Below are 24,835 nucleotides of genomic sequence, written 5' to 3' on the forward strand. Positions count from 1 at the left end.
TTCATTTTCCTAATGACTAATGATGTTGAACAGTTTTCATGTTGGAGAAATGTCTATTCAAGTCTTTTGCCCATTTTTTAATAGAGTTGCTTTTTGTTGTTGAGTTATGGAAGTTATTTATATATTCTGGATACCAAACACTTATCAGGTATGTGATTTGCAAATATTTTCTTCTATTCTATAAGGTTATCTTTTCATCTATTGATAATCTCATTTGGTGCACAAAAGTTTTTAATTTTGATGAAGTTCAATTTTTTCATCCTCAATAATATTAACAGCTGATTTCTCATCAGAAACCATGGAGGCCAGATGCAGTAGTATTGCAGGAAAATGGGGCATAAGAGGATGGTCATGTCTCAGGTCTCAGGTGAGTTCCTGGGATGGGCTGCCAAGAAAGGGTCCCTGGCTTCACGCAGGAAAGAATTCAAGAGCAAGCCATCGTAAAGTGAAAGTGAGTTTATCTAAAGTGATACACCTTCAACAGACAGAACGCAGGCCATCTAAGAAAGTGAGAGTGGCCCCAAGGTATGGGGTTGTTAGTTTTATGGGCTGGGTAATTTCATAGACTAACAAGTGGGAGGATTATTCCAACTGTTTTGGGGAAGAGGCAGGGATTTCCATGACATGGGCCACTGCCCACTTTTTGGCCTTTTATGGTCAGCCTTGGAACTGTCATGGCACCTGTGGGTGTGTCACTTAGCATGCTAATGTATTACAATGAGCATATAATGAGGCTCAAGGTCTACTGGAAGTTGAACCTTCTGCCATCTTGGACCTAATCAGTTCTAACCATTTTTTGTCGTATCCCATTCTTCTCAATGGCTATGTCATTCTTTTAATGGTTGTGCCCTGCCTCCTTCCATCTTGTCTCAGTATGAGGATATATTCAAGTGCTGAGAGGAAAAAAAGCTTGTCAAATGAAGTATTCTATATCTAACAAAACTATCCTTCAAAAATGAAGAAAAATTAAACATATTTTGAGTTATACAAAAACAAAGAATTCATTGGTAACAGACCTACCTCACTAAAGGGGTGACATTAGCAAAAATGTCAGAGTAGATAGTTCCAGGGGCCTACCCCTCAATAGAAACACTGAAAAATCGAGTAAAACTGATAAGAATCAACTTAGTTAGAATTGTTGAAAACAGAGGTTTATAGCAACCAAGAGAAGGCTGAATCAAGAAAAAGTCAACTTTAAAATGGTAGGAAAGCATTGCAACATTTTTACTTGTACTTGACCTACACCCTTCATCAGCTTGGCAGCGGTCTTGAGAAAAGAAGCTTTCATTCCCAGCATGGGACCCTGGTCCCTGGTTCTAGAGGGAGCAGAGAAGACCTTATTTGCAAAGAATTGTGTTTGTCTGCTTTGACCTGTCTTGGATACTACCTGAAAGACTGATAGAAGGTGCCTGTCTGTTTCATCTAATTTGGAATTCTCTCAGGCCAAAAAATTGGCTACACAGATGGCATTCCTCAGAAACATTGTAAGGCAAATGAACAAACTTCTTCAGCCCAGGGCAAAGGATTACAGTTGAGGAAAATAATAAATATGCAAAAACTGGGGAAGAAAAGCTAGGGCAAGACTTCCTTTGGGAAATTAGGGCTTTCAAAAGTGCCTGTGTATAGTGGGTAATTTGGAAAGACATGCATATAACCTAGGCATGACACATGCTCAGAAAAGACCTGAGAAGATTCTGAGCTTTCACCTCTGGTTGATGTCTAGGCTCAGCACAAACAAGAAGTGAAGGTGAAGGCAGAGTTGTAATTGGCCTGGCTATGCAATAAAGGGGTGCCTAAACACGGAATCAATCTGAGAAAACTGGGAGAAGTTTTTATTTTCCTTTTTTTATTCTTAGGCATTAGGGGACTTTTAGCTTCCTAGCAACTTTTCAAACCCTTATGAACATCTCATTACCCAGTTTTTCCTTTTACACTGTTTGGCTGGTCTATTGTTTGCCCCCACTATTATTCACTGCCTCAGGTCACTGCAAATTTAAACAATTGCCTGTAATTGTTCTTGACAAACACCCCCAAAGAAGGCTTTTTACACTGAGCTCTAAGGTCAAATAAAGTTAGTCCTCAAAGCAGGGTTTCCAGGGAACCACTGGTCAGATCAAGTAATGATAATTCTCTGGTAATGGAGCTTTGAAAAATCTCCAAACTTGTTCTGATCCTTCCAGTGGCTGGCAGGCTGCTGGTTTTCACTGTGATTGGGGGCTGTTAGTTTTCAAAGCTACCATGGATCTGGAGAGTGGAGGATGGAACTCGTGCAAGTTAAAACACAACAAAACAAACTTAAAAGTTTTTGCACAGCAAAGGAAAACATAAACAAAACAAAAAGACAAGCTATGGACTGAGAGAAAATATTTGCAAATGATGAGACTGACAAGGGCTTAATTTCCAAAATACACAAACAGCTCCTACAACTCAATAACAAAAAAACAAGCAACCCAATCAAAAACTGGGCAGAAGATCTAACTAGATATTTCTCCAAAGAAGACATACAGATGGCCAACAGGCACATGAAAAGATGCTCAACATCATTAATTATTAGAGAAATGCAAATCAAAACTACAGTCACCTCACACCAGTCAGAATAGCCATCATTAAAAAGTCTACCAATATAAATGCTGGAAAGGTTTTGAAGAAAAGGGAAACCTCCTACACTGCTGGTGGGAATGTAAATTGGTACAGCCACTATGTAAAACAATATGGAGGTTCCTTAAAATACTAAAAATAGAGTTACCACATGATCCAGCAATCCCATTCTTGGGCATATATACAGAGAAAACTCTAATTCGAAAAGATGCATGCACCTCAATGTTCATACCAGTACTATTTACAATAGCCGAGACATGGGAGCGACCTAAATGCCCATCAACAGATGAATGGATAAAGATGTGGTATGTATGTATATGTATGTGTATATATATTGACTAACCAAGATGGCGGAGTAGAAGGACGTGCTCTCACTCCCTCTTGCGAGAACACCAGAATCACAACTGGCTGCTGGACAATCATCAACAGGAAGACACTGGACTTCACCAAGGAGGATACCCCACATCCAAGGACAGAGGAGAAGCCACAGTGAGACGGTAGGAGGGGCACAATCAGAGTAAAATCAAATCCCATAACTGCTGGGTGGGTGACTCACAGACTGGTGAACACTTATACCACAGAAGTCCACCCACTGGAGTGAAGGTTCTGAGCCCCACGTCAGGCTTCCCAACCTGGGGGTCCGGCAACGGGAGGAGGAATTCATAGAGAATCAGACTTTGAAGCCTAGTGGGAATTGATTGCAGGACTTCGACAGGACTGGGGGAAACAGAGACCCCACTCTTGGAGGGCGCACACGGAATAGTGTGCACATCGGGTCCCGGGGGAAGGAGCAGTGACCCTGGGGGAGACTGAACCAGACCTACCTGCTAGTGTTGGAGGGTCTCCTGCAGGGGCGGGGGCTGGCTCTGTTTCACCGTGGGGACAAGGACACTGGCAGCGGAGGTTCTGGGAAGTACTCCTTGGCGTGAGCCCTCCCAGAGTCTGCCATTAGCCCCACCAAAGAGCCCAGGTAGGCTCCAGTGTTGGGTTGCCTCAGGCAAAACAACCAACAGGGAGGGAACCCAGCCCCACCCATCAACAGTCAAGTGGATTAAAGTTTTACGGAGCTCTGTCCACCACAGCAACAGTCAGCTCTACCCACCACCAGAGCCTCCCATCAAGCCTCTTAGATAGCCTCAACCACCAGAGGGCAGACAGCAGAAGCAAGAAAAACTACAATCCTGCAGCCGGTGGAATGAAAACCACATTTACAGAAAGACAGACAAGATGAAAAGGCAGAGGGCTATATACCAGATGAAGGAACAAGAAAAAACCCCAGAAAAACAACTAAATGAAGTGGAGATAGGCAACCTTCCAGAAAAAGAATTCAGAATAATAATAGTGAAGATGATCCAGGACCTTGGCATAAGAATGGAGGCAAAGATTGAGAAGATGCAAGAAATGATTAACAAAGACCTAGAAGAATTAAAGAACAAACAAACAGAGATGACCAATACAATAACTGAAATGAAAACTACACTAGAAGGAATCAATAGCAGAATAACTGAGGCAGAAGAATGGATAAGTGACCTGGAAGACAGAATGGTGGGATTCACTGCTGCGGAACAGACTAAAGAAAAAAGAATGAAAAGAAATGAAGACAGCCTAAGAGACCTCTGGGACAACATTAAACGCAACAACATTCGCATTATAGGGGTCCCAGAAGGAGAAGAGAGAGAGAAAGGACCAGAGAAAATATTTGAAGAGATTATAGTTGAAAACTTCCCTAACATGGGAAAGGAAATAGCCACCCAAGTCCAGGAAGTGCAGAGAGTCCCATACAGGATAAACCCAAGGAGAAACACGCCGAGACACATAGTAATCCAAGTGGCAAAAATTAAAGAAAACATGTTTCTAATGTAGTTCACTTTGCATATCCACATAGCAATTTTAGAAAGTAACTGAAAAAATATTTGGATTCTTTTAAAATGAGAACAATGACGGAATTCCCTGGAGGTCCAGTGGTTAGGACTCGCATGGCGCTTTCACTGCCATGGCGTGGGTTTAATCCCCAGTTGGGAAGCTAAGATCCTGCAAACCGTGTGGCGAGGCTAAAAATAAAAATAAAATGAAAGAGAACAATGAAGAAATTGTTTTAAGGGTAGAACTTATTTTTAAGAGTATTAGATTATTTTAAAACAATGGGGAGGATTAACATAAAAGTAGCAGAATATGTGACAACTGGGATATTTATTTTTAATTAATTAATTAATTATTTTTTTGGCTGTGTTGGGTCTTCGTTTCTGTGCGAGGGCTTACTCTAGTTGCGGCTAGCGGGGGCCCCTCTTCATCGCGGTGCGCGGGCCTCTCACTATCGTGGCCTCTCTTGTTGCGGAGCACAGGCTCCAGACGCGCAGGCTCAGTAGTTGTGGCTCACGGGCCTAGTTGCTCCGCGGCATGTGGGATCTTCCCAGACCAGGGCTCGAACCCGTGTCCCCTGCATTAGCAGGCAGATTCTCAACCACTGCGCCACCAGGGAAGCCCCAACAACTGGGATATTTCTAATAATCTTGGAGGCATGATTAATTTGTTTACATTACCATCCATTCAAGTAACTTAACATTTAAAATTTGTGACTTGCTTTTTATCTAAGGTTGAAAAACAAAAAAGTAATTAGGAGCCTCTGTTGATCATTACAATTACAAATGTATTCAAGCAAATATTTAGTGTGAGGATTTAAAGGTCCTCAGTATGAAAGACTAGGGTTCGTGACAGTGCTCGCCTGCCCTGTCTCAGTGTTTCTACCAGGGCACTTGCTTCCTGGCTAAAGAAATTATGTTTTTAAATTCTGAAGCCCCTTGAATGGACAGACTGGTTATTAAATGGTTTCCTCATTCTTGGGAGTCTACCTTCATGCCAGAAATTTCTGTCTAAGACATCATAAGAAATCAAGCAAGTGAAGAATTCCCAGTTGGTTGACAGCTTCTTATACATTATTTTAGGTCGTGTAAACACTTATTTCATTTGTTTTTTCAGCTTTTCTGATCATGAAATTTAGTTAATTCTGACATTGTTAGAATTGCTTTCCTGAGTGTTCTGATTTATACCTGATTACCATTCATTATACTCGGCATGTATGTAGGTGTGATACAATTCAATGACAGCTACCTCCTTTCTAAAATGAGAGATTTGGGTAGTTTGTTGCTAGGGCATAATTTGCAGTAGAAAATAAAAGCTTCTACAATGACAGTAACATTTGACTTTTTTTTTTTAAAAGGATACTTATATGATCTCTGACCTTTCATTCCATCCCCCTTCATAAACTCCTTTTTTTCCATTGTTTTTATGATACTATTTAATCATGGCATTTTATCTTAACAGACTACATTTTGTCAGATTTCTTTTGTGAGTTTTGTCACTTCTGCTTAAAGTTAAGGATTCCCTTCTCCTTCTCTATCTACTTTGTGAAGTGCTACCTTTTCTGTAAAGCTTTTTCTTTTCTAAGTGAGAACCATTGCAGGGTCTTTCCTGTGCTCCCACAGACCCTCAGCACACCTCTGGTAGAGCCCTTACCTCCCCCTTCTCCATATAAAATTGTGAACTCTTGTGGGAACACTCCCTCTTTACCTTTGTTTTTGTATTCTGGGTCCTTGAAACAATGTGACTTATAGTAAGAATTAAAAATGTTTTTGGTTTGATGAAGGGAATTATGAGAAGTTGTACAGATGCAGGCATATTTTATAAATTCAATGAAAAATTTCATACTTTTTGAGTGTTCCATATGATAATAGATACGATAAAGTAGAGAGAGGTTCTTTTTGGTAACACCAGAGAGATCATTTAGACTGTTGTCCTGTTTGACAAGAACTGACTTTTTTGTGTTTCTTTCCAGCATACAAGACAGTATCAGGAGTTAATGGTCCACTAGTGATCTTAGATCATGTTAAGGTAATACCACTATCATTATCGTCTAACCAATTAAGAAGTTAAAAGCATAGTATTAAGTACTGTTTAGTACACTTTAAGTTTTTTGTTATCATTTATTTAAGCCATTCCTTGGTCGGAATGTCAGTGCTATATGGAGACAAGAATTTTAGGTCAGAAGTCAGAAGATGGGATTCTAGTACTGGATTCTGTTTGTGGCTTTGAGTCCCTTGTCTGTAAAATTTAAAATTTTATTTGTTTGTTAATCATACCTCACAGGTTTATTAGGAAAACAACAGTAATATTTGTGTGTTTTATGACTTGTAGGATATTATTTAGATATATGGTATCTTGTGGCTCTTGTCATAGACTACTGTGTGTTATAACTACTTGTTACATTTTTGTCTTCTCTACTAAATTTTAAGGTCTTTGAGTGAGTAAACAATGTTACTTTTGTCTTTGAAGGCCTGACACTGGTATTCAAGTAATGAATAAACAACAGATTATCTCAACAGTGACTAAAACCATAAAGCAGAGAATAGTTTTTACTTATTCAGTTTGTTGAAAGACTCTTTAGTTACATGGGTTTTTTTTAGCCACACCTATACATAAGAATTATCTTAGAAAAAGAGGCATAGAATGTAGTCTATAATTGAATAGACTTCACCCTGGGTGAAGCCTCCTGCCTGAGTTCAGTGATTAAAATACCTTCAGAGGAGATAATTTGTATAATATGCTCTGTAGAACAGTAATTCTGCATTGGTTGTTGTTGGGAGTGGATCAGGGGGAAAGGTACACAGTTATTAGTTTGTTGAGAGAAGTAATGGCAGAAGTATGTTTGGCATGTGGCCCCTCTGGAAGCAGAAAATAAATTGAAAAACATTTCTTAAAAGAAAGGGCAAAGTGCACTGTCTCTTCAGCTTTATCACTAAGATATTTTTGTGCATGACAAGGTACCTATACAAATTAATTGCAAGATTAAGCCTATAGCTTACTCCTGGCCACAGTTTCATACTAGTCTGCAGTTTGAGTCAAAGCCTCAGTATACAAGTTGTACAGGGTTTAAGCAGGTGCCCGTTAATATTTTGTGAAAGGATGAAGCATACACTTTTATTTTTTGAGGAAGTATTGAAAGCATTATTTGCTTCTTTGTCCTTTATTTCTTCTTTTTTATATACTTTTTTTTTTTAAGAGATCTTTCTTTTTTTTTTTAATTCTTTATTTTTTATTTATTTATTTTTGGCTGTGTTGGGTCTTCGTTTCTGTGAGAGGGCTTTCTCCAGTTGCGGCAAGCGGGGTCCACTCTTCATCGCGGTGCGCGGGCCTCTCACTATCGCGGCCTTTCTTGTTGCGGAGCACAGGCTCCAGACGCGCAGGCTCAGTAGTTGTGGCTCACGGGCCTAGTTGCTCCGCGGCATGTGGGATCTTCCCAGACCAGGGCTCGAACCCGTGTCCCCTGCATTGGCAGGCAGATTCTCAACCACTGCGCCACCAGGGAAGCCCCTATATACTTTTTATTGGATAAAATTTTTGACTCATATTTTAAAAATATGAAGCTTTTATATTAGTAAATATATTTTCAAAAACAGTTAAAAATATTCATGCTTCAACTATGTTAAGCGCTGAACTCAGCACCAAAAATACACAATACAAATACATAAATGTCTAATTGGTAAGTGCTATGAAGGGTGAGTGCAGGATGCTATGAGAGTCAATAATGGGAAGGACTTAGAAAACATCTTGGGGGAAGTAATTTTAAGAAAGCTGAAAAAGTTTTATTGAATGTTTGTTTGGGGTATAACTCCAGCTGAGGAAAAACTGGTAAATAAAGTTTATGTAGTTGTAAGAATGGCTTTATACCACCAGATTTAGAGTGTTTTTTGTTTGTTTTTAGTTTTTGGCTCCTGTTTTTAACTTAAAACATACACATAGGATCAAGGAATAGATAATTTTATACAAATTGTATCAGAATAGATGATGATGGAGACTGCTGTCCAACTCATTTTCTGAAGGTAGCACATCTTTGATTCCCAAACCAGACAAAGGCTAGTATCAGAAAAGAAACAATGTAGCTATTCTCATTTACAAGCACAGATTACAAAATTCTTAATAAAAATGTTCTCATGTATTGGATATTAGCAAAAATATACTTTAAAAACTCAACAGAATTATGACAAAGTAGAACTTATCCCAGTAATACAAAGATGATTTGATATTAGCAAATGTCAGTATAATTCAGGTCATTCATAGATTAAGCTAGAAAAAGCTTACGCTCTTCTCAGTAAATACGGAATATGTACCTGATAAAATTACTTGTTTCTAAAAAACAAAACAAAATGAAAGAAGAAGGTGGTCTTAGAAATAAGGGATAGAACAAACTTTTAAAACCTCTTTAAGTATATCCACCATAACCTACAGCAAACAGCGTACTTCAGGAGAGACTCTAGCAACATTCCCATTTAAATCAGGAACAAGATGAGGACACCTGTTGTCAGCACCACTATCCATCTTTGTTCTGTCTTTGTGCTTGGACCCTAATCAATGCTGTGGGAAAAAGGGATTAAAAGGAAAAGGCACAGCTGTCATCATTGCTTGGTAGTATGATTAACTAAACAGAAAACACAAGTCATTCAGTGGACAAACTATTAGAAACAATGGTGTAAAACAGTGTTGCTGGATACAGAGAATGTCTATAGAAATCAGTAGTGTTTTGTATGCCAGAAGTAACTACTAGAATAATTAGGAACTTTTTACAAAAAACTGTGAAACTTTGTTGAAAGACATAAAAGAAGACTTCAAATAACTGGAGATTCCACATTCATGAATGAAAAGACTCAGAATAGAAAAGATGTTGATTCTCTCCAGGTGACAAAATCAGTTAGAAACAGAGTAAGAATAAAGATTTGGTGAGGGAGTAAGCAGATATTTCAGTGTAGCAAAGTTAAGATTCTTAAAACCAACTCTCCTCACACCTGAGAATTTGACTTGGTAAATGATAAAGGCTACATTACAAGTTGTGCTACTTGTAGCACAAATTACATTTGTGCTACTCAGTAAATATTGTTGGGGTATTTGGCTTCCTGTATGAAAAATAAAGATAAAAATGAGAAAAATAAAATTACATACCAAAAATAAATCCAGATGGATTAAAGACCAAAACATGAAAAACCTATTAGAAGACAGTATAGAAGGCCATTTTTATGACTTCAGATTGGAAGGTTTTCCTACACAAAAGACACAAATCATAAAGGTAAACAAGTCATTTTATTGCAAAAACTTCTGTATGATAGGATACCATAAACAAAATTAAAAGACAGGGAAGACTGGGAGCAGATATTCGCAAAAGGATTGATATCCAGAATCTATGAAACTTAACCTAAAAGTAAATAAGAAGAAGCAGATGTAGTTGAAAAGCGAGGAAAAGATATTAATAAGGCCATTATAGGAAATGAAGTCTGAATTGTCAGTAAACATGAAAAGATGCTCAATATTAGTAGAATCAGGAAAATGCAAATTGAAAGATACTATTTTTTATTTTATCAAAATGGTAAAAATTAAAGTTTAATAATATAAGATTGGCAAAGATGTAGGGAAAAGATACTTTTCTATACTACTAGGGAGTTTGTAAAGTAAAAGGTTCCTTTGCAGAGTAATTTCACATAAAAATGGACACAGCCTATAGCCCACCACTACGTAACCAGCTACCGTAGGGAAACTTGGGCCCACATGTGAGAATGTTCATTGCAACATGTTTGTAGTGGTTTAAATTTGGAACAGCCTTGAACACCAGTGGTAGAAGAACAGCTGAATAAAATGTAGTGTCACTTGATTTTATTTTAGCTATATCTGTTCTAACGTTGATTCTAGATGCCCATTGATTCATATTAGCATCTCCAGAATCAAGTGTCCTACAGTCAGTGTTGATTCACAGATGCATTGGCAGATGTTTTCCTTCACATCACACAACGTAGTGATGCATTTTCCAAAAGATTATGTTAATAAAATAAGGTAAATATGACTATGACAGATCCAAAACATACGGTCAAGTGGGAAAAAAACGAGTTGCAGGATGATACATTTAGTATGTTGCCATTTAGGTAAGTGAAACACTACAGTATATTTTTGGAAACATGCAATTTAAAATATTAAAAATGGATTAGAGGAATACATTTCTGGTTAGGAGAATTAGATTGAGGAGGGAATATTAGCATTATTTATTATAATAGTAATTCTTTTATTGTTTAGTTGCATTTTATTCCTGTCCTCCCAAGGCACAAGGTGATTACACAGCCCAGAAGCAAACATCATTTCTGAGTAGTGGGAACATAGTTTTTTAACTTCCTGTAGTCTCAAAGCTTAAAAACATACACACAGAAGGAAAGAATTTAATTGCCGTGGTTTCATAGATTTAAGATCCTTCTCTCTGTACCTTATGCTGTGTTTGCCAGTATATGTGCCAGTGATAAGTGTTTTAAGGACTTAAACTACCTGAGGATATTCTAAACTCTGGATGTATACGTGTGTGCTTTGGGGAGGTGTGGGGTCTGCATGTGCATACATGCTGTGAAAGACATAGAGCATATAGAGTATTTTGAGGAGCTTTTAAAATGTTGGTTATTGAGCCTTTATTTTTTTCCTATTTAGTTTCCCAGATATGCTGAGATTGTGCACTTAACACTACCTGATGGCACGAAGAGGAGTGGGCAAGTTCTAGAAGTTAGTGGTTCCAAAGCAGTGGTTCAGGTAAGCATCACTTTCAAAACCTGGCCAGTTGAACGTTTTTCTGATCACAACAAACATAAGAAACACCAATAGTTCTTTTTAGTAATTATCACATAAGTATACAGATCTTCATCAACTTATAGGTGGGGTGACATCTTGATAAACCCATCATAAGCTGAAAATACCGTAAGTTGAAAATGCATTTAGTACACAGAACCTACCGAACATCATAGCTTAGCTTAGCTTACATTAAAGGTGCTCAGAACACTTATATTAGCATACAATTGCACAAAACCATATAACACAAAGCCTATTTTATAATAAAATGTTAAATATCTCATGTGATTTTTTTTTTTTTTCTCATGTGATTCTTCTGAAGTACGGTTTCTACCAGATGTGTATTGCTTTTGCACCATCATGAAGGTGAAAAATCTTAAGCCAGGGACCCGACTGTTTACTGGCTGTGAGGGAAGAAAAGTATTTTTTCATGTTTTCTTGCTAAATGCCAGCCACCAATATCCATTCTAGCCCAATAGCTCCACTGGTAAAATGGCTTTTTAAAAAAAATTTTTTAATGGATAAAATGAAACAGTCACATAGAAGGGGAGAGATGAAAAGTAGAATTCAGAGCTTATGGGCTGAAACCAAAACGAGATCTGAGTCTACTTCTTTAAATTGTCTCTGATAATTCCTAGTTTTTAATGTTACTGATTATAGGAAGTGCCAGTTTTCTCAAATAACATATTGCCCTAAAAAGTAATCTAGAGCAGAGGTCAGCAGAATTTCTGTAAGGGGCCAGATAGTAAGTTTTTTAGACTTTGTGAGGGTTGTGCCTAAGGTCTCTGATGCCTGTTCTTATGCTTTCTTTTCCTTTTTTTTTTTTTTAAAACAACCCTTTAAAAATGTAAAAACCATTCTTAGCTTGCTTGATGGATTTGGCCTGCAGGCATGACTCTGGTTAAGAGGTTGACAGTTTGGTTCGTCGTCCACCATGAACACTTCTTCAGTCATGATACTACAAGTAGTATATACATTGATGTATTTTACTTTATAAGGGCTGACAAATAAATCTTAAGCGCTTATGATCTAAATTTCTTTTACCCTTCTGTTTACTTTTCTTTCTTGATAGGTATTTGAAGGGACTTCAGGTATAGATGCCAAGAAGACATCCTGTGAGTTTACTGGGGATATTCTCCGAACGCCAGTGTCTGAGGATATGCTTGGTAAACGGATATTATTATTCATGCTGAGCAGAGATCTGCTTCCTTTTTAACGTATTTCCATGAAGTCTTTTTAAAGATTGTGAATATGTGAGTCATTGTCCACTCTGTACTGTCTCGTTACTGTTTACCAGGTCGGGTATTCAATGGATCAGGAAAACCCATCGACAGAGGTCCTGTTGTACTGGCTGAAGACTTCCTTGATATCATGGGTAGGGACAGAAAATGGATTTCTGTGTTTTGGGGAAAATAACGTCTACCTATCTTATACCTTTGTGAGATAAAGGGTGATTTTTATGATACTTGAAGTAGATAACCAACATACTCCATGTTTGATTAATTATGTTTTGTTTATTATTTAATAAATTTATTTTTCCTAGAGGTTATCTTAAAATTTTATATTTTATTTATTGTAAAATATCACCAGGATATATCTGAAATGTAAAAGCCATAATGGCTTTGAAATTAGGATTTCTCTCTTATTTGCTATACCTTACGTTTCACTTTACTACCATATAATTTGTGAATCTACAAAAGATTAATGGAAAAGAATAAACAGTTTCAGATTTCAAAAATAACTGATTTTTTAAGAGTAGAAAGAAATGCTTTATATGCTTTATATGGTTGTAGTCTTAATGTAGAAACATATTAAAATTTTCCCTTTTGGAAATGCATTAGGCCAGCCAATCAATCCTCAGTGTCGGATCTATCCAGAGGAGATGATTCAGACCGGCATTTCGGCCATAGATGGCATGAACAGTATTGCTAGGGGGCAGAAAATTCCTATCTTCTCTGCTGCTGGCTTACCGCACAATGAGGTGAGAACTAGAATCTGTTTGGTATGAAATTTAAGGAGAAAGAATTTCCGAGTGCTTCACTCTTAGTGAGAAACCAAATGTAGGATTTTCAAGGTGAATGCCCAATGTTACTGTTTATATAATCCAATTACATTGACTCTTTATCCACACGTATCTGACTTCTTGCTTACTCTTAGGAATCTGCAAAAATTACAAAATAGTTTCATTGGGTAAAGCCCTTTAAGACAACCCAGTTGCATTTATGATTACAGTTCCCCAAAGTTTAGGGTAAAAGTTATTTTGTTGTAGAAATATTATTTTAGATTTTAACTTGGTTCTTTTGTACTCCTCATCAGATTGCAGCTCAAATCTGTCGCCAGGCTGGTTTGGTAAAAAAATCCAAAGATGTAGTGGACTACAGTGAGGAAACTTTTGCGATTGTATTTGCTGCTATGGGTGCAAGTATTATCTTTTTCTGTTTTAGTATGAAATGTAAAATTGCTTGTGTTCTTAGAACAATGTGGAAAACTACACATATATTATTCGATTTATCTCTAGGCAGAGAAGTTGCAACTTGGCGTTTTGGGCAAACCATGGATTAGTATTTAGCATTTGACTGTGGAATGTAAGAATAATTCCCTTTGTGCCCAAAGCAAGCTGTTTACTCTGTTGGCTTTTGTGAACGTTTTGGGGGTACTTGAACCTTTAAAAGAAGGAGCAGTGCAGATCTATAGCTTGGCCTTCAACAGAAATAAATACTGGGGGGGGGGGGGAAGAAAGAAATATTGAGAATTTTTCTTCTCCCAGCACTGATGAAGTCATTGCCATTTAGGTAAACATGGAAACTGCCCGGTTCTTCAAATCTGACTTTGAGGAAAATGGCTCAATGGACAATGTCTGCCTCTTTTTGAACTTGGCTAACGACCCAATGTAAGTAAACAAATAGAGCTGTTTTCCCCCTATTCATGCAGCCTTCTGGTCAAAAATGTCACCTTACACTAAGGAGGTAGAACATTAGAGTGAAAGCTGCACAGGCCTAGGTATGAGATAACCGTATTTAAACTCCAGCTCTGCTTCTTGCAAGTTATTTGGTTTTGGGTAAGTCACTTAGGCTGTGAAGCTCAGTGTCTTCTTTCATAAAATGTGATAAATAATACTTGTCTCACAGAGTTGTTGTGCATATGGAATGAGATAATAGTGTAAGTTACCTAGCACACGGTCCATACTCAATAAATGACCTTTTCCTCTTACCTGCAAAATCTGGCCCCTACTTCTTTCATCCCTTTCTCCTTCTCTCTCTCTTCCTTTCTTGCTCAGTTTTGAGAACTATATAGTTCTGAGAAATTATGGGGCATTTATAAAATAAATCAATTTAGCTGTGTAGCACTAAGTAATTCTTATTATGTAAATACATAAAAGAACTCTGCCTTACTTAAGAACTTTTAAAGTAATAATTGCTTAACCTTCCTCAATTTATGTGAAACTTTAAAAGGGAGACTGTACTATTATTTCTGGAATCATTTTGTTTTGTTTTTGGCCTTTTTGTTTGAGTGACGTAGGACTTAATGTTTCATTTCAGTATTGAGCGAATTATCACTCCTCGCTTGGCTCTAACCACGGCCGAGTTCCTGGCCTATCAGTGTGAGAAACATGTATTGGTTATCCTAACAGACATGAGTTCTTATGCTGAAGCACTTCGAGAGGTAATTTTTTTCTTAATTAAAATGGATTATCTTGTCAGGGTTATCTTGTCCCTCTGCAAGTTTTCATTTTTTTTTAAATCATGTTTTTTAAAATGCATTGCTCATATATTAGTGGAATACCTTAATTAATCAGAAAAGAAAATATTACTTTTGTCAACCTAGTTGAAATGATTAGAGGACGAGATTTAAATTATTAGCCTATTTATCATACTCTCACTGTCTCCATTGATTAAGACTGGATTCTTAGAGAGAGTAAATGATGCAAGCTATTTAATCAGTTACTCTCCCAGGTAGTTCTGTCTCTGTCCAGACTGTCAGTTTTTAGCCCTTTTCAAGAATTCCATTTTTAATGATGTAAATTTTTATTTATTTACATAAGCAAAGACTATACTGTGGCAGAACCCTCTTCAGAACTTTTTTTTCCTTCAGAAAACTCAGTGATTATTTAGAAACAATATAAGATTCTAGCAGTTACCATCCAGAAGTGTGGGGTGTTTGTTCTAATGCAAGTTACCGAAATTTTGAGTGACTTGCTCTTTTAAGTGTGCAAAAAAGGGAAGAAGACTTTTGAAGAGACAGGCTATATAAATATCTAGCTTAAGATTCCCTGAGATCCATCATCATATCTCACTCGGCTACAGTGCTTTTTCATTGAAGGACTTCTTTTCTCCCATCCATCACAGATACTTTTCTAAAAGGCAGTAAAAATAAGTATTAGAAAAGTGAAAATAAAAAAAAAAAAATTTACAAACCCTTTTATTAGTATTATTAGATTCGACAGACAATTATTCTATCAAATTGCCACTAAAGTTTTCTATATGTTTATCTTGCTTTCTACATTATCTCCTTTCACATTGATAAAAGCTGGTCTGCATGCAGGCCACGCTTTGAGTAGCACTGCTGGAGCATACTCTTGGAGGAACCAAAGTAGCAGTTAGAAGTTGGGCTTAATGATTTACAGTTCTTGTTGGCTGTAGATTAAAATGTATGCATATATTCTAGTGTGCATGTCTCTAAGAGAAAGACCATTTATTACTATTCTTGTCTTGTGCGGTGATCCAGGGAAACTATCTGGCCCTTGATTCCGGTTGTAAGTTGGGGTTAATAACATTAACTTCCTCATAGGGTTGTTGTGAGGATTAAATTAAATAATGTATGTAAAGTGCATCAGATGATTTCTGATATATGTATTTCCTTCCCTTTTGATCTTTTCAGGATTAGCTTACGTAAATCTGGCAAGATCCATAACATGAAGGAAATCTTGTGAACTGAGAATGTTCTCTTAGTTTTAAAATGTACTACCTTTGATTTATAAAATTGCAAGCAGATTTTCTTCTAGCCAGCTATTTGAAGATTTGTGTTATGGCAGTATGATTTTAGCAAAAAAACTTCTGGTCCCCAATTGTCAACATTTTTGTTGCAGAATAATCTGAATTTATGTTGCTAGATTTTTCTAAATCGTTTCTAGAGGTGATATTTAAAACGAATAAGATGATATTTGCAACTTTGTAATTGGGCATGTTCAAACAAATGTTTTCTAACCAAGCTTTAATTTTCATTTTCTGGTATGTGATACTGTTCTCCTTGACTCACTGTCAGGTTTCAGCAGCCAGGGAAGAGGTTCCTGGTCGACGAGGTTTCCCAGGTTACATGTATACAGGTTTAGCCACAATATCTGAACGCGCTGGTAGAGTGGAAGGTAGAAATGGCTCTATTACTCAAATTCCTATTCTCACCATGCCTAACGATGGTAAGTTTTGGGTCTTTGGATTATAGCATCCCTAATCGTTGTAAGGACTTTGATTTTAAGAGAGAAGACCATCTATCTTTTTGAGTTGAAATTCTTTTGAGAGTTTATCCTCCAGAAGTTTACCTTACCTAGTGATTTGCTTCTAATAAAATTTTTCATTTCAAAACTACCCATAATTATTATTCTTTTGTAGAAAAATTTTCTTGTAATTTTAATTTTTAATTTTTATTTATTAGCTAGTATTTAGTGTCTACTCTTTGCAGGACACTGGTCTAGATGAAAGAAACGAATTTTTTAAAAATTTATGGGCTCTACTTAATGTAAGCCTCTCATTCTAGTTGGATATTTTTTAAATGTATGTGCATCAGTAATTTAAGGTAGCTTAAGTGCCAGATACGGAGCACAAATAGTAAATGCCACGAGACTCTCGAGATAGAACGATCATCAAAGACTTGCTAAAAATCACTTGGTTTTATCATGTGTGTGTAAGTGCACAGTGCAGTGCCTGCCTGGAGGTATGCCCAGCAGCTCCCGGGTGAGACTTTCAGCATTCCCCTTATGTTAGTGTCTTTTTGTCTTTATCTCAGTCTTTTAAAAACACTTTTTCAAAATATTTTCAGAAACAGTAATAACTCATTATAACTGAGCACTGTTCTAAGTGTTTTGTAAGTTTTGACTCATTTGATCTTCATAGCGACTTTTTAGATGCTCTCGTGTGAGGCACAGGGAGGTAAAGTGTCACAGTTAGGAAGTGGCGGCTTTAGAACCCAGGCAGGGGCTTCCCTGGTGGCGCAGTGGTTAAGAATCCACCTGCCAATGCGGGGGACACGGGTTCCAGCCCTGGTCCGGGAAGATCCCACATGCCGCAGAGCAACTAAGTCTGTGCGCCACAACTACTGAGCCCGTGCGCCACAACTACTGAAGCCCGCACGCCTAGAGCCTGTGCTCCACAACAAGAGAAGCCACCACGAGAAGCTCGCGCACCGCAATGAAGAGTAGCCCCCCCACCCCCGCTCACCGCAACAAGTGAAAGCCCTTGCGCAGCAACGAAGACCCAACACAGCCAAAAATAAATAAATTAATAAATTAAAAAAAAAAAACCAAAAAAACCCAGGCAGTCTGAATACTACCTCTGATGTGAAAATGATTTGTTCCAAGGAAGTAGCTACAAAATTACTCTCTGTAATTTAACAGACTTAGAGATGTCTTGCTCTGTAGGACCTGCTTGGTGCTGCCTGTGTAGTGTTGCTTAACTTGTTGAGCCTCTCCATATTTTCCATGTTGAAATGTTGTGTATCCCTCTGGGATAGCTTATGGACTGAGAATGTTCTCTCAGTATACATCAAATTGGCAAATCTCTGCAAATGAACTTTGTGTTTAAAATGGAACTTTATATTTGGGGGAGAGAGAGCATAACTAGGAGAAATAGTACTTTTTATGAAGATAGCTAATTTAACTCGTGTCAACACATGTCTAACTGTGCTGCAACCAAATAAGTAAGACTGGCCAATACGGTAACCTCTAGCCACATTTGGCTGTTTAAATTCTAAAGTTTATTAAAATCAGATAAAGTTTGAAATAAAGTTTTTCAGTCACATTAGCGGCATTTCACATGTTCAGTAGCCACATTTGATCAGTGGCTGCCATATTGGACAGCACAGATAAAGAACTTTTCCATCATCACAGAAAACTATTTTATATAGCACTGTTTTAAGTAGTGCAGATTGACTTCCTGTGGTTTTGTTTATATGAGATGGACACTTTAACTAACATCAGGTGTCTTTCTCTGGTAGATATCACTCACCCCATCCCTGACTTGACTGGATATATTACAGAGGGCCAGATCTATGTGGACAGACAGCTACACAACAGACAGGTATTTGAGAGTTGAATGATGCTAGAAGCCTACAGATCTATTCTTCAGTTATTCTTTAGTGACTCTGACTTTGCTCTTAGGAATTATTTATTTAGAAAATATCAAATTGAATTGTTTTTAATATGGCTATAAAATTGTCATTTCTGTAATACTAAAAGCCTGGTGTGGAAAAGAGTGCCAGAATTAAGAATTAAATTTCCACTTTCTTTATTATGCCTTAAAATGGAGTGAGTTGTTCAAAGAACTTTTTTGGGTCTTCTGTTCCATAACGGTATCATCTACCACTTGTTATTAATACAAGAACAGATTTTTCAGAGTTTTTTCTTTGTCTTTTATTGTTAAAATTTTTTTAATTGAGGTATAATTGACATAACATTACATTGGTCGCAGGTGTACAATGTCAGGATTTGATGTTTGTATATGTTGCAGAGTGATCACCACAGTAAGTCCACTTAACATCCACCACCTCACATAGTTACAACATTGTTTTTCTTGTGATGAGAATTTTGAAGAGCCACTCTTCTAGCTACCTTTAAATATGCAATACAGTATTATTAACTTACATAGTCACCATGCTGTGAAAGTTCCATCCCCGTGACTTACTCATTTTATAACTGGAAGTTTGTACCTTTTAACCTCCCTCACCCATTTTGCTCATTCATCCCCTGCCTCAGGCAGCCACCAGTCTGTTCTCTATCTGTGAGCTTGACATTTTTTTGTTTGTTTTTTAAGGTCCCATATATGTGAGATTATATGGTATTTATCTTTTTCTGTCTGACTTATTTCACTTAGCATAGTGCCCTAAAGGTCCATCCATGATGTTGCAAACAGCAAGATTTCATTCTTTTTTATGACTGAGTAATCAAAAGCAGATTTTTTATTGGTTCTTTAATAGATGCCAGCTTCTGATATCAGCTTTTAGGTGAAATTATTGTTAATCTTTTTATGTGTGATTTTATGAGTCAGAGTTCAGAAGATCATTTGGATTTGATATTGTAGGCAGATGTTGAAAATTCAGTTTTTTAATAGAATCTTGTACTATTTTGTAGATTTTACTTTTTGGATTTGATTCTCAAAAAGAGATCTTAACCTGTAAAATGTTTCTTACTTCCTTTTCTTACCAGGAAAAGATATTAGGAATCATCTAGGAAACAAATGTAGCAGTTTTATGCAATTTAAGCAATAAAAATGAGTTTCAGAATCCTCCTTTACTACCAGTAAAGCTTGAATTTTGTACTTAAATATAATATTTTCCCCCTTCCCCTTTTACCCAAGATTTACCCACCTATTAATGTGCTGCCCTCGTTGTCTCGGTTAATGAAGTCTGCTATTGGAGAAGGTATGACCAGAAAGGATCATGCTGATGTATCTAACCAGCTGGTACGTATGTTTTCTCCAGGATTGTGTTTAAAGAAATGAATACTTTCTCAGTTCATGCTGCTGTCTTATACCTCTTGTCTTTCTTCCATATCACTTTTCTTCTCCCCCCATCAAAGTAGAATTTTAATATAGAATATATAATATAGAATACTGGAATACAGAAACATTCATTAGAGCCAAACAGTCTTTTTCATAAGGGTAACTGCTCATGACAAAGATTAAAGATCACATGCTTGAAACCCACCTCTAATGCTGTATGAGGTAGTTTTTAAATAAAAAAGGCATAAGACGATTAAGTTTTTATTAGTAACCTTTATTATAGAGTATTTCTGAAAGACTATTCTAACTAATTTTTTGTTTAACATATTAGGCAATCACCAGAACGCTAAGGGATACAGCTGTGTATATTCTATGAAATCCTTGGTTTCTATAGTCCTGAGATTGTATACCAAGCATAATTAAAGAAAAATACATTTGACCTTAAAGTAGAAATGATAAATAAACCTACTGATAACCCAGATATTTTGTTTTGAATAGAATTTAGAGATGGATTTCTCCTATTGTGTAAGTTGTGATGTTTAAATGCTCTACAAAATGTAAGCTCATTGATATATTGAGGGAGTGTATTTTTTGTAGAGTGTTAGTAATGTCTATGTATTGCATGCCTGAAGACTCCTTTCTTAGTGAGACTACTGTATAATAAAGTCTTTCCAATACTTGCATATGTGAATTATGTTTGGAAATAATGTGAAATACTGTGAAGATAGCTACAGCAATACACTTATATAGCCCAGAGTACCGTTACCATTTATAAAGGTTCATGTAAACCTTTTTTTCTCTTTAGTATGCATGCTATGCTATTGGTAAGGATGTGCAGGCCATGAAAGCCGTAGTTGGAGAAGAAGCCCTTACCTCAGATGATCTGCTTTACTTGGAATTTCTGCAGAAGTTTGAGAGGAACTTCATTGCTCAGGGTAAGATTACTATTTTCCTATGACTAGAAACAGCATCATATGTAGTTTTGAGGACTTCTTTCCTAGTCTGAGAGAATTTACATTGGTCTCCATACAATTTCCCTTCTGATTAGAGAAGAGGTTCTTCCAGCCGCCTGCCATGTCTTTGTTCTTAGCCCTCTGGTTCCTTCCCCTCTACCTTCAATTTCTTTATCCATTTATTTAGCTCCTGTCTTATTTTTTATCTTCCTTACCACCGGCCTTCTGCTCTCCTACCTCCATTGCCACTTCTCCTCCCTCTTAACCTCTCTGCAATGCTCTCCTCTGGCTTTGGGGGTTTTGGACTTTCCCAGTCCATCTGTTTTCATCCTCCTGATTTCTTATCTTCCTGCTTCTTAATTGTTAATGTTCCCAAAGGCTTAATTACCTGTTCTTTCTGTGCTTTTTTTCCCCTATGCTGATGACTAACTTCCTATGTATGAGCCTTTACCCTCTTTCTGAAGCTCTAATCCCACATCTCCAGCTAGGAAGCCTTTGTTTATGCCACCATCCTCTCTGGCTCAGCCTGGTGAGAACCAAAGTATTTTCCCAGCTGACCACCTGCCTAGCAATTCCCTTTTCAATTTCTGTCTACCTCTGGCATGACCATTACCCTAGTTAGCCCAAGCTCAGGAATTGGGCATTCTTAACCCTCTTCATTTATTCTGCAGTCATCAAATATTTGCTAATTTGCATTGTTCTCCTTTGAAACATCTTATCCTGTTCTCTTTTCATTCCTATTAAAAAACTTAGGCCAGTGTTTCTTAAAGTTGAATATGCTTTTGAATCTACCAGGGATCTTGTTGAAGTGCAGATTCTGATTCGGTAGGTGTGGGTGGGGCCAGAGAGCCTGTATTCTGACAAGTTCCTGGGTGATGAAGCTGCTGATCTCTGACCACTCTTTGTGTCCCAAGACCTAGTCCAGACCTTTGTCCCATCATCCTTGGCCGTTAGTGCCAGCATCTTCACCAGTCTCCCTGACTATGTGCCATTGCCGGGGTAAATTTAGTATTAATTTTATTGATTGTCCTTCTGTTAAAAAGTCTATAATGGTTTTTATTACATAGCATGTGTAGGGCTTTCAAGCTGTTTTGTTTGGTCTCTTCCCTGCCACCCCTGCTAATGCTGGTAAACTCTATTTTTGACCTCAGTGATACTTACAAATGATGTGTTTATTTTGGAATAATGCATCAGCTGCACACTTAGGATTTGTGCACTTTTCTATTTGTGTGATACATTTTTTAAGTAACATTAAAATCCCCAGAACATATGATTGTTGGGTTTTCTAAAAAAAAAAAAAAATTTATGCAGAACCTTGATATCTTAAAAAGATAAAAATTATTCTGGTAGAGAAAAGAATGCAGAACTCTAGCCACTCTAACTCCTTAGTTAAAAAATGAGATTTATTTGCAGGATAAGAATGATTCTGCTATTAAAAATAATAATAGCAATAGCCAGTTTGAAAACTTTCACGTGGACCTATTCAGGTGCTTAATTGGCATTTAAGGCCTTCTAAGTATCTGTACGAGCCTCCTTCAGGTCAGCCTGTGTTGCTGGGAAACTGCTTTTCTCACTACTCTCTGGACAAAACTCTGGGTCTAGTTTCCATTATTCCGTGGAGTGTTTTTAGATCCCACCCGTTGTTAAACACACACACACACACACACACACACACGCACGCACGCGCCCAACGTCTCGCCTGCGGGCTTTCTCCCTTTTCTCTGATTCCCAGGGGTACTTACTGTCTAGACCCTCATTTCCACATTTGGTCACATCCAGTCCTAGGAGACCTGACTGCTTTGTGTCTCTTTTTTATACTTCATGCTCACAGTGCTAGACCCATAACAATAAATTTTGAATAACGCTGATAAGTTGGAAGTACTTGGCCTTTATTCATCTAATCTCAATTTTTTGTAAGGTCCTTACGAAAACCGCACTGTCTATGAGACTTTGGACATTGGCTGGCAACTGCTCCGAATCTTCCCCAAAGAAACGCTGAAGAGAATCCCTCAGAGCACCTTGAGCGAATTCTACCCTCGGGACTCTGCAAAGCATTAGCTGCTACTTCATCGCTGGCTCGATGCTCTTGTGAAATACTGGTTCTGTTTTCTTTATTCCTTTTGCACTCCCCCATCCCCACCTTTGTGTTGGAGTTTACTGTGTTACCCTGTAATTAAAAACAAAGAGTAGGTAACATATTGTGCCAGTGTTGCAATGTTTTAAACTGCTAACAGACTTTAAAATATCCCCTGTTCAGAAAACCTGGAACTGCAATGCTTTGTTTAAAGTAGCTGAGGGTTGGAGGTGAAGTTTTCTTACTGATGTGTGTATTTGTACGTAGTGGTGTAGTTAGCTGCCTAGTGTCCTCATTATTTGGGTCTCTCAGACCTTCCCTGTCCACCCCCTCCAGAGTATCACTATCTGAAGTTATAATGCTTTGATCTCCAAACTAGGGACAAGATAGGGTCTGAAAGACGCTTCCTCTCCAAGCCAAGACGCTTTCCTGAGCACTTGTTTTTAGATTTTGGTGTGCCTCTGGGTCTGCTCTAAGCAGATGGCTTTTACTGTCCACCTGCTGTTTCCTATTTAATGAATAGATTAGAAAAGGAGTTTCCTTTTCCTCTTTGGTACGGATAAGTTTCAACTCCTGTGTCTTACTGTTCTCTCTCCCTCTGAGTAACACAGAATCATGCAGCTTTTGCCCAACTGGCATTGATCTGATAGTAGTGAGATGCCCTGTCTTGATGATCCCTTACTGGGTTTCCATGCAGAGGAATCATAATTAAAATAATTAATAGAATTGTTGGTTGGAAAGAGTTAGGATACAATTTTTTAAGAAAGAAAAAACCTGTATCGGTTCTACATTCAGACATGCTAACAGTGGTTTTAAGTTTCTAAAGTGTTGACCGGATGCTAAAGGCAAGGTGGGGAAGAGAAAGCTCTTCTGTGTATGGAATTTTTTATATATATATAATCTATGGATATTTTAAACTCTGTTAGATAGCAGCCTTTGGAAAATCCCCTATTTGGTCCTGCTTTCTGACCTATCTGCCTTTTCAGGGTAATCTTGTGGCACAAGTGATAGCATTTAAAAGCTTTAGTCTTTTAATTCCTCCTCCTTCCTGCTGCGAGCCCTGAGCTGTCTTCTATGCACTTCTGACATGTCTACTGTTTGGTCTCTCTGTGTTCTTTGTTACTTGGGTGCAATAGCAACTTCTCTGTGCATTCCATCTTTCTTTCAAGTTGTGTAAAGTTCTTCACTTTTTTTCTCTGAGGGTGTAGGGGGTGGGGGGAGTCAGCATGATTATATTTTAATGTAGAAAATGTGACCTGGATATAAAATGAAGATAAATATTAAATTAAATGGAAGTTACCTAAAGTGACTCTGTATCTTCTAATCAGAAAAGCAATAGCAACAAGCAAATATATAATAATGCACCTCTCTTTGATTGACAGTTTTGAACATCATAACCAGTATTGTGAACCAGCCCCTTGATTCACAATATTATGAACCATGTCCCCTTTACAGGGACATGGCCCATGTTCTGTACCCTCTGCCTTTTAGGCTGCCCTTTCAAGCTCTTTTCAGTAATACCTCTTCCAACATGATCCAAGGTTGAGAGTTGCTAGGGTGTGGGGTTGTTTGTTTGTTTATTTGTTTGTTTTGCAGATCGTTAGTGGCTGTAAGTTCTCTGAAACTTGAAGTTTTGATTCAGGGTCCACTTAGCATTTTCGAGAGTTACTAAGGTGTTTTATAGCATTCTTTGTTTCAGACATTCTCAGGACCTCTAGAGCCTGTCTGCCATGAATGAAAGAGGGTAATAAATAGAAAATGAAATACATACTGAAGCAAGCCAAAACTTGCTTCAAATAAAATCTGTAATAGATGGTCCAGTATATAAAGAAAACATACTGGTTAAAGCACAGGGATGT

At 37.6% G+C, this 24,835-nt stretch overlaps 1 protein-coding gene across 1 annotated transcript; it reads left to right on the forward strand.

Annotated features, from left to right (window-relative positions):
• The first annotated feature begins 345 nt into the window (after window positions 1-345).
• On the forward strand, window positions 346-23,530 carry LOC133097391 (V-type proton ATPase subunit B, brain isoform-like). Its single transcript, XM_061199247.1, has 14 exons — window positions 346-367; window positions 6,431-6,486; window positions 11,107-11,205; window positions 12,314-12,407; window positions 12,539-12,616; window positions 13,083-13,222; window positions 13,558-13,659; window positions 14,034-14,131; window positions 14,781-14,904; window positions 16,504-16,654; window positions 18,448-18,530; window positions 19,806-19,910; window positions 20,755-20,884; window positions 22,821-23,530. The coding sequence occupies exons 1-14, from the start codon at window positions 346-348 to the stop codon at window positions 22,958-22,960; spliced, it is 1,422 nt and encodes a 473-aa protein (XP_061055230.1). The 3' UTR covers window positions 22,961-23,530.
• Window positions 23,531-24,835: the final 1,305 nt, after the last annotated feature.

This window comes from Eubalaena glacialis, chromosome 9, assembly GCF_028564815.1.
Source record: "Eubalaena glacialis isolate mEubGla1 chromosome 9, mEubGla1.1.hap2.+ XY, whole genome shotgun sequence".
NCBI lineage: Eukaryota > Metazoa > Chordata > Mammalia > Artiodactyla > Balaenidae > Eubalaena > Eubalaena glacialis.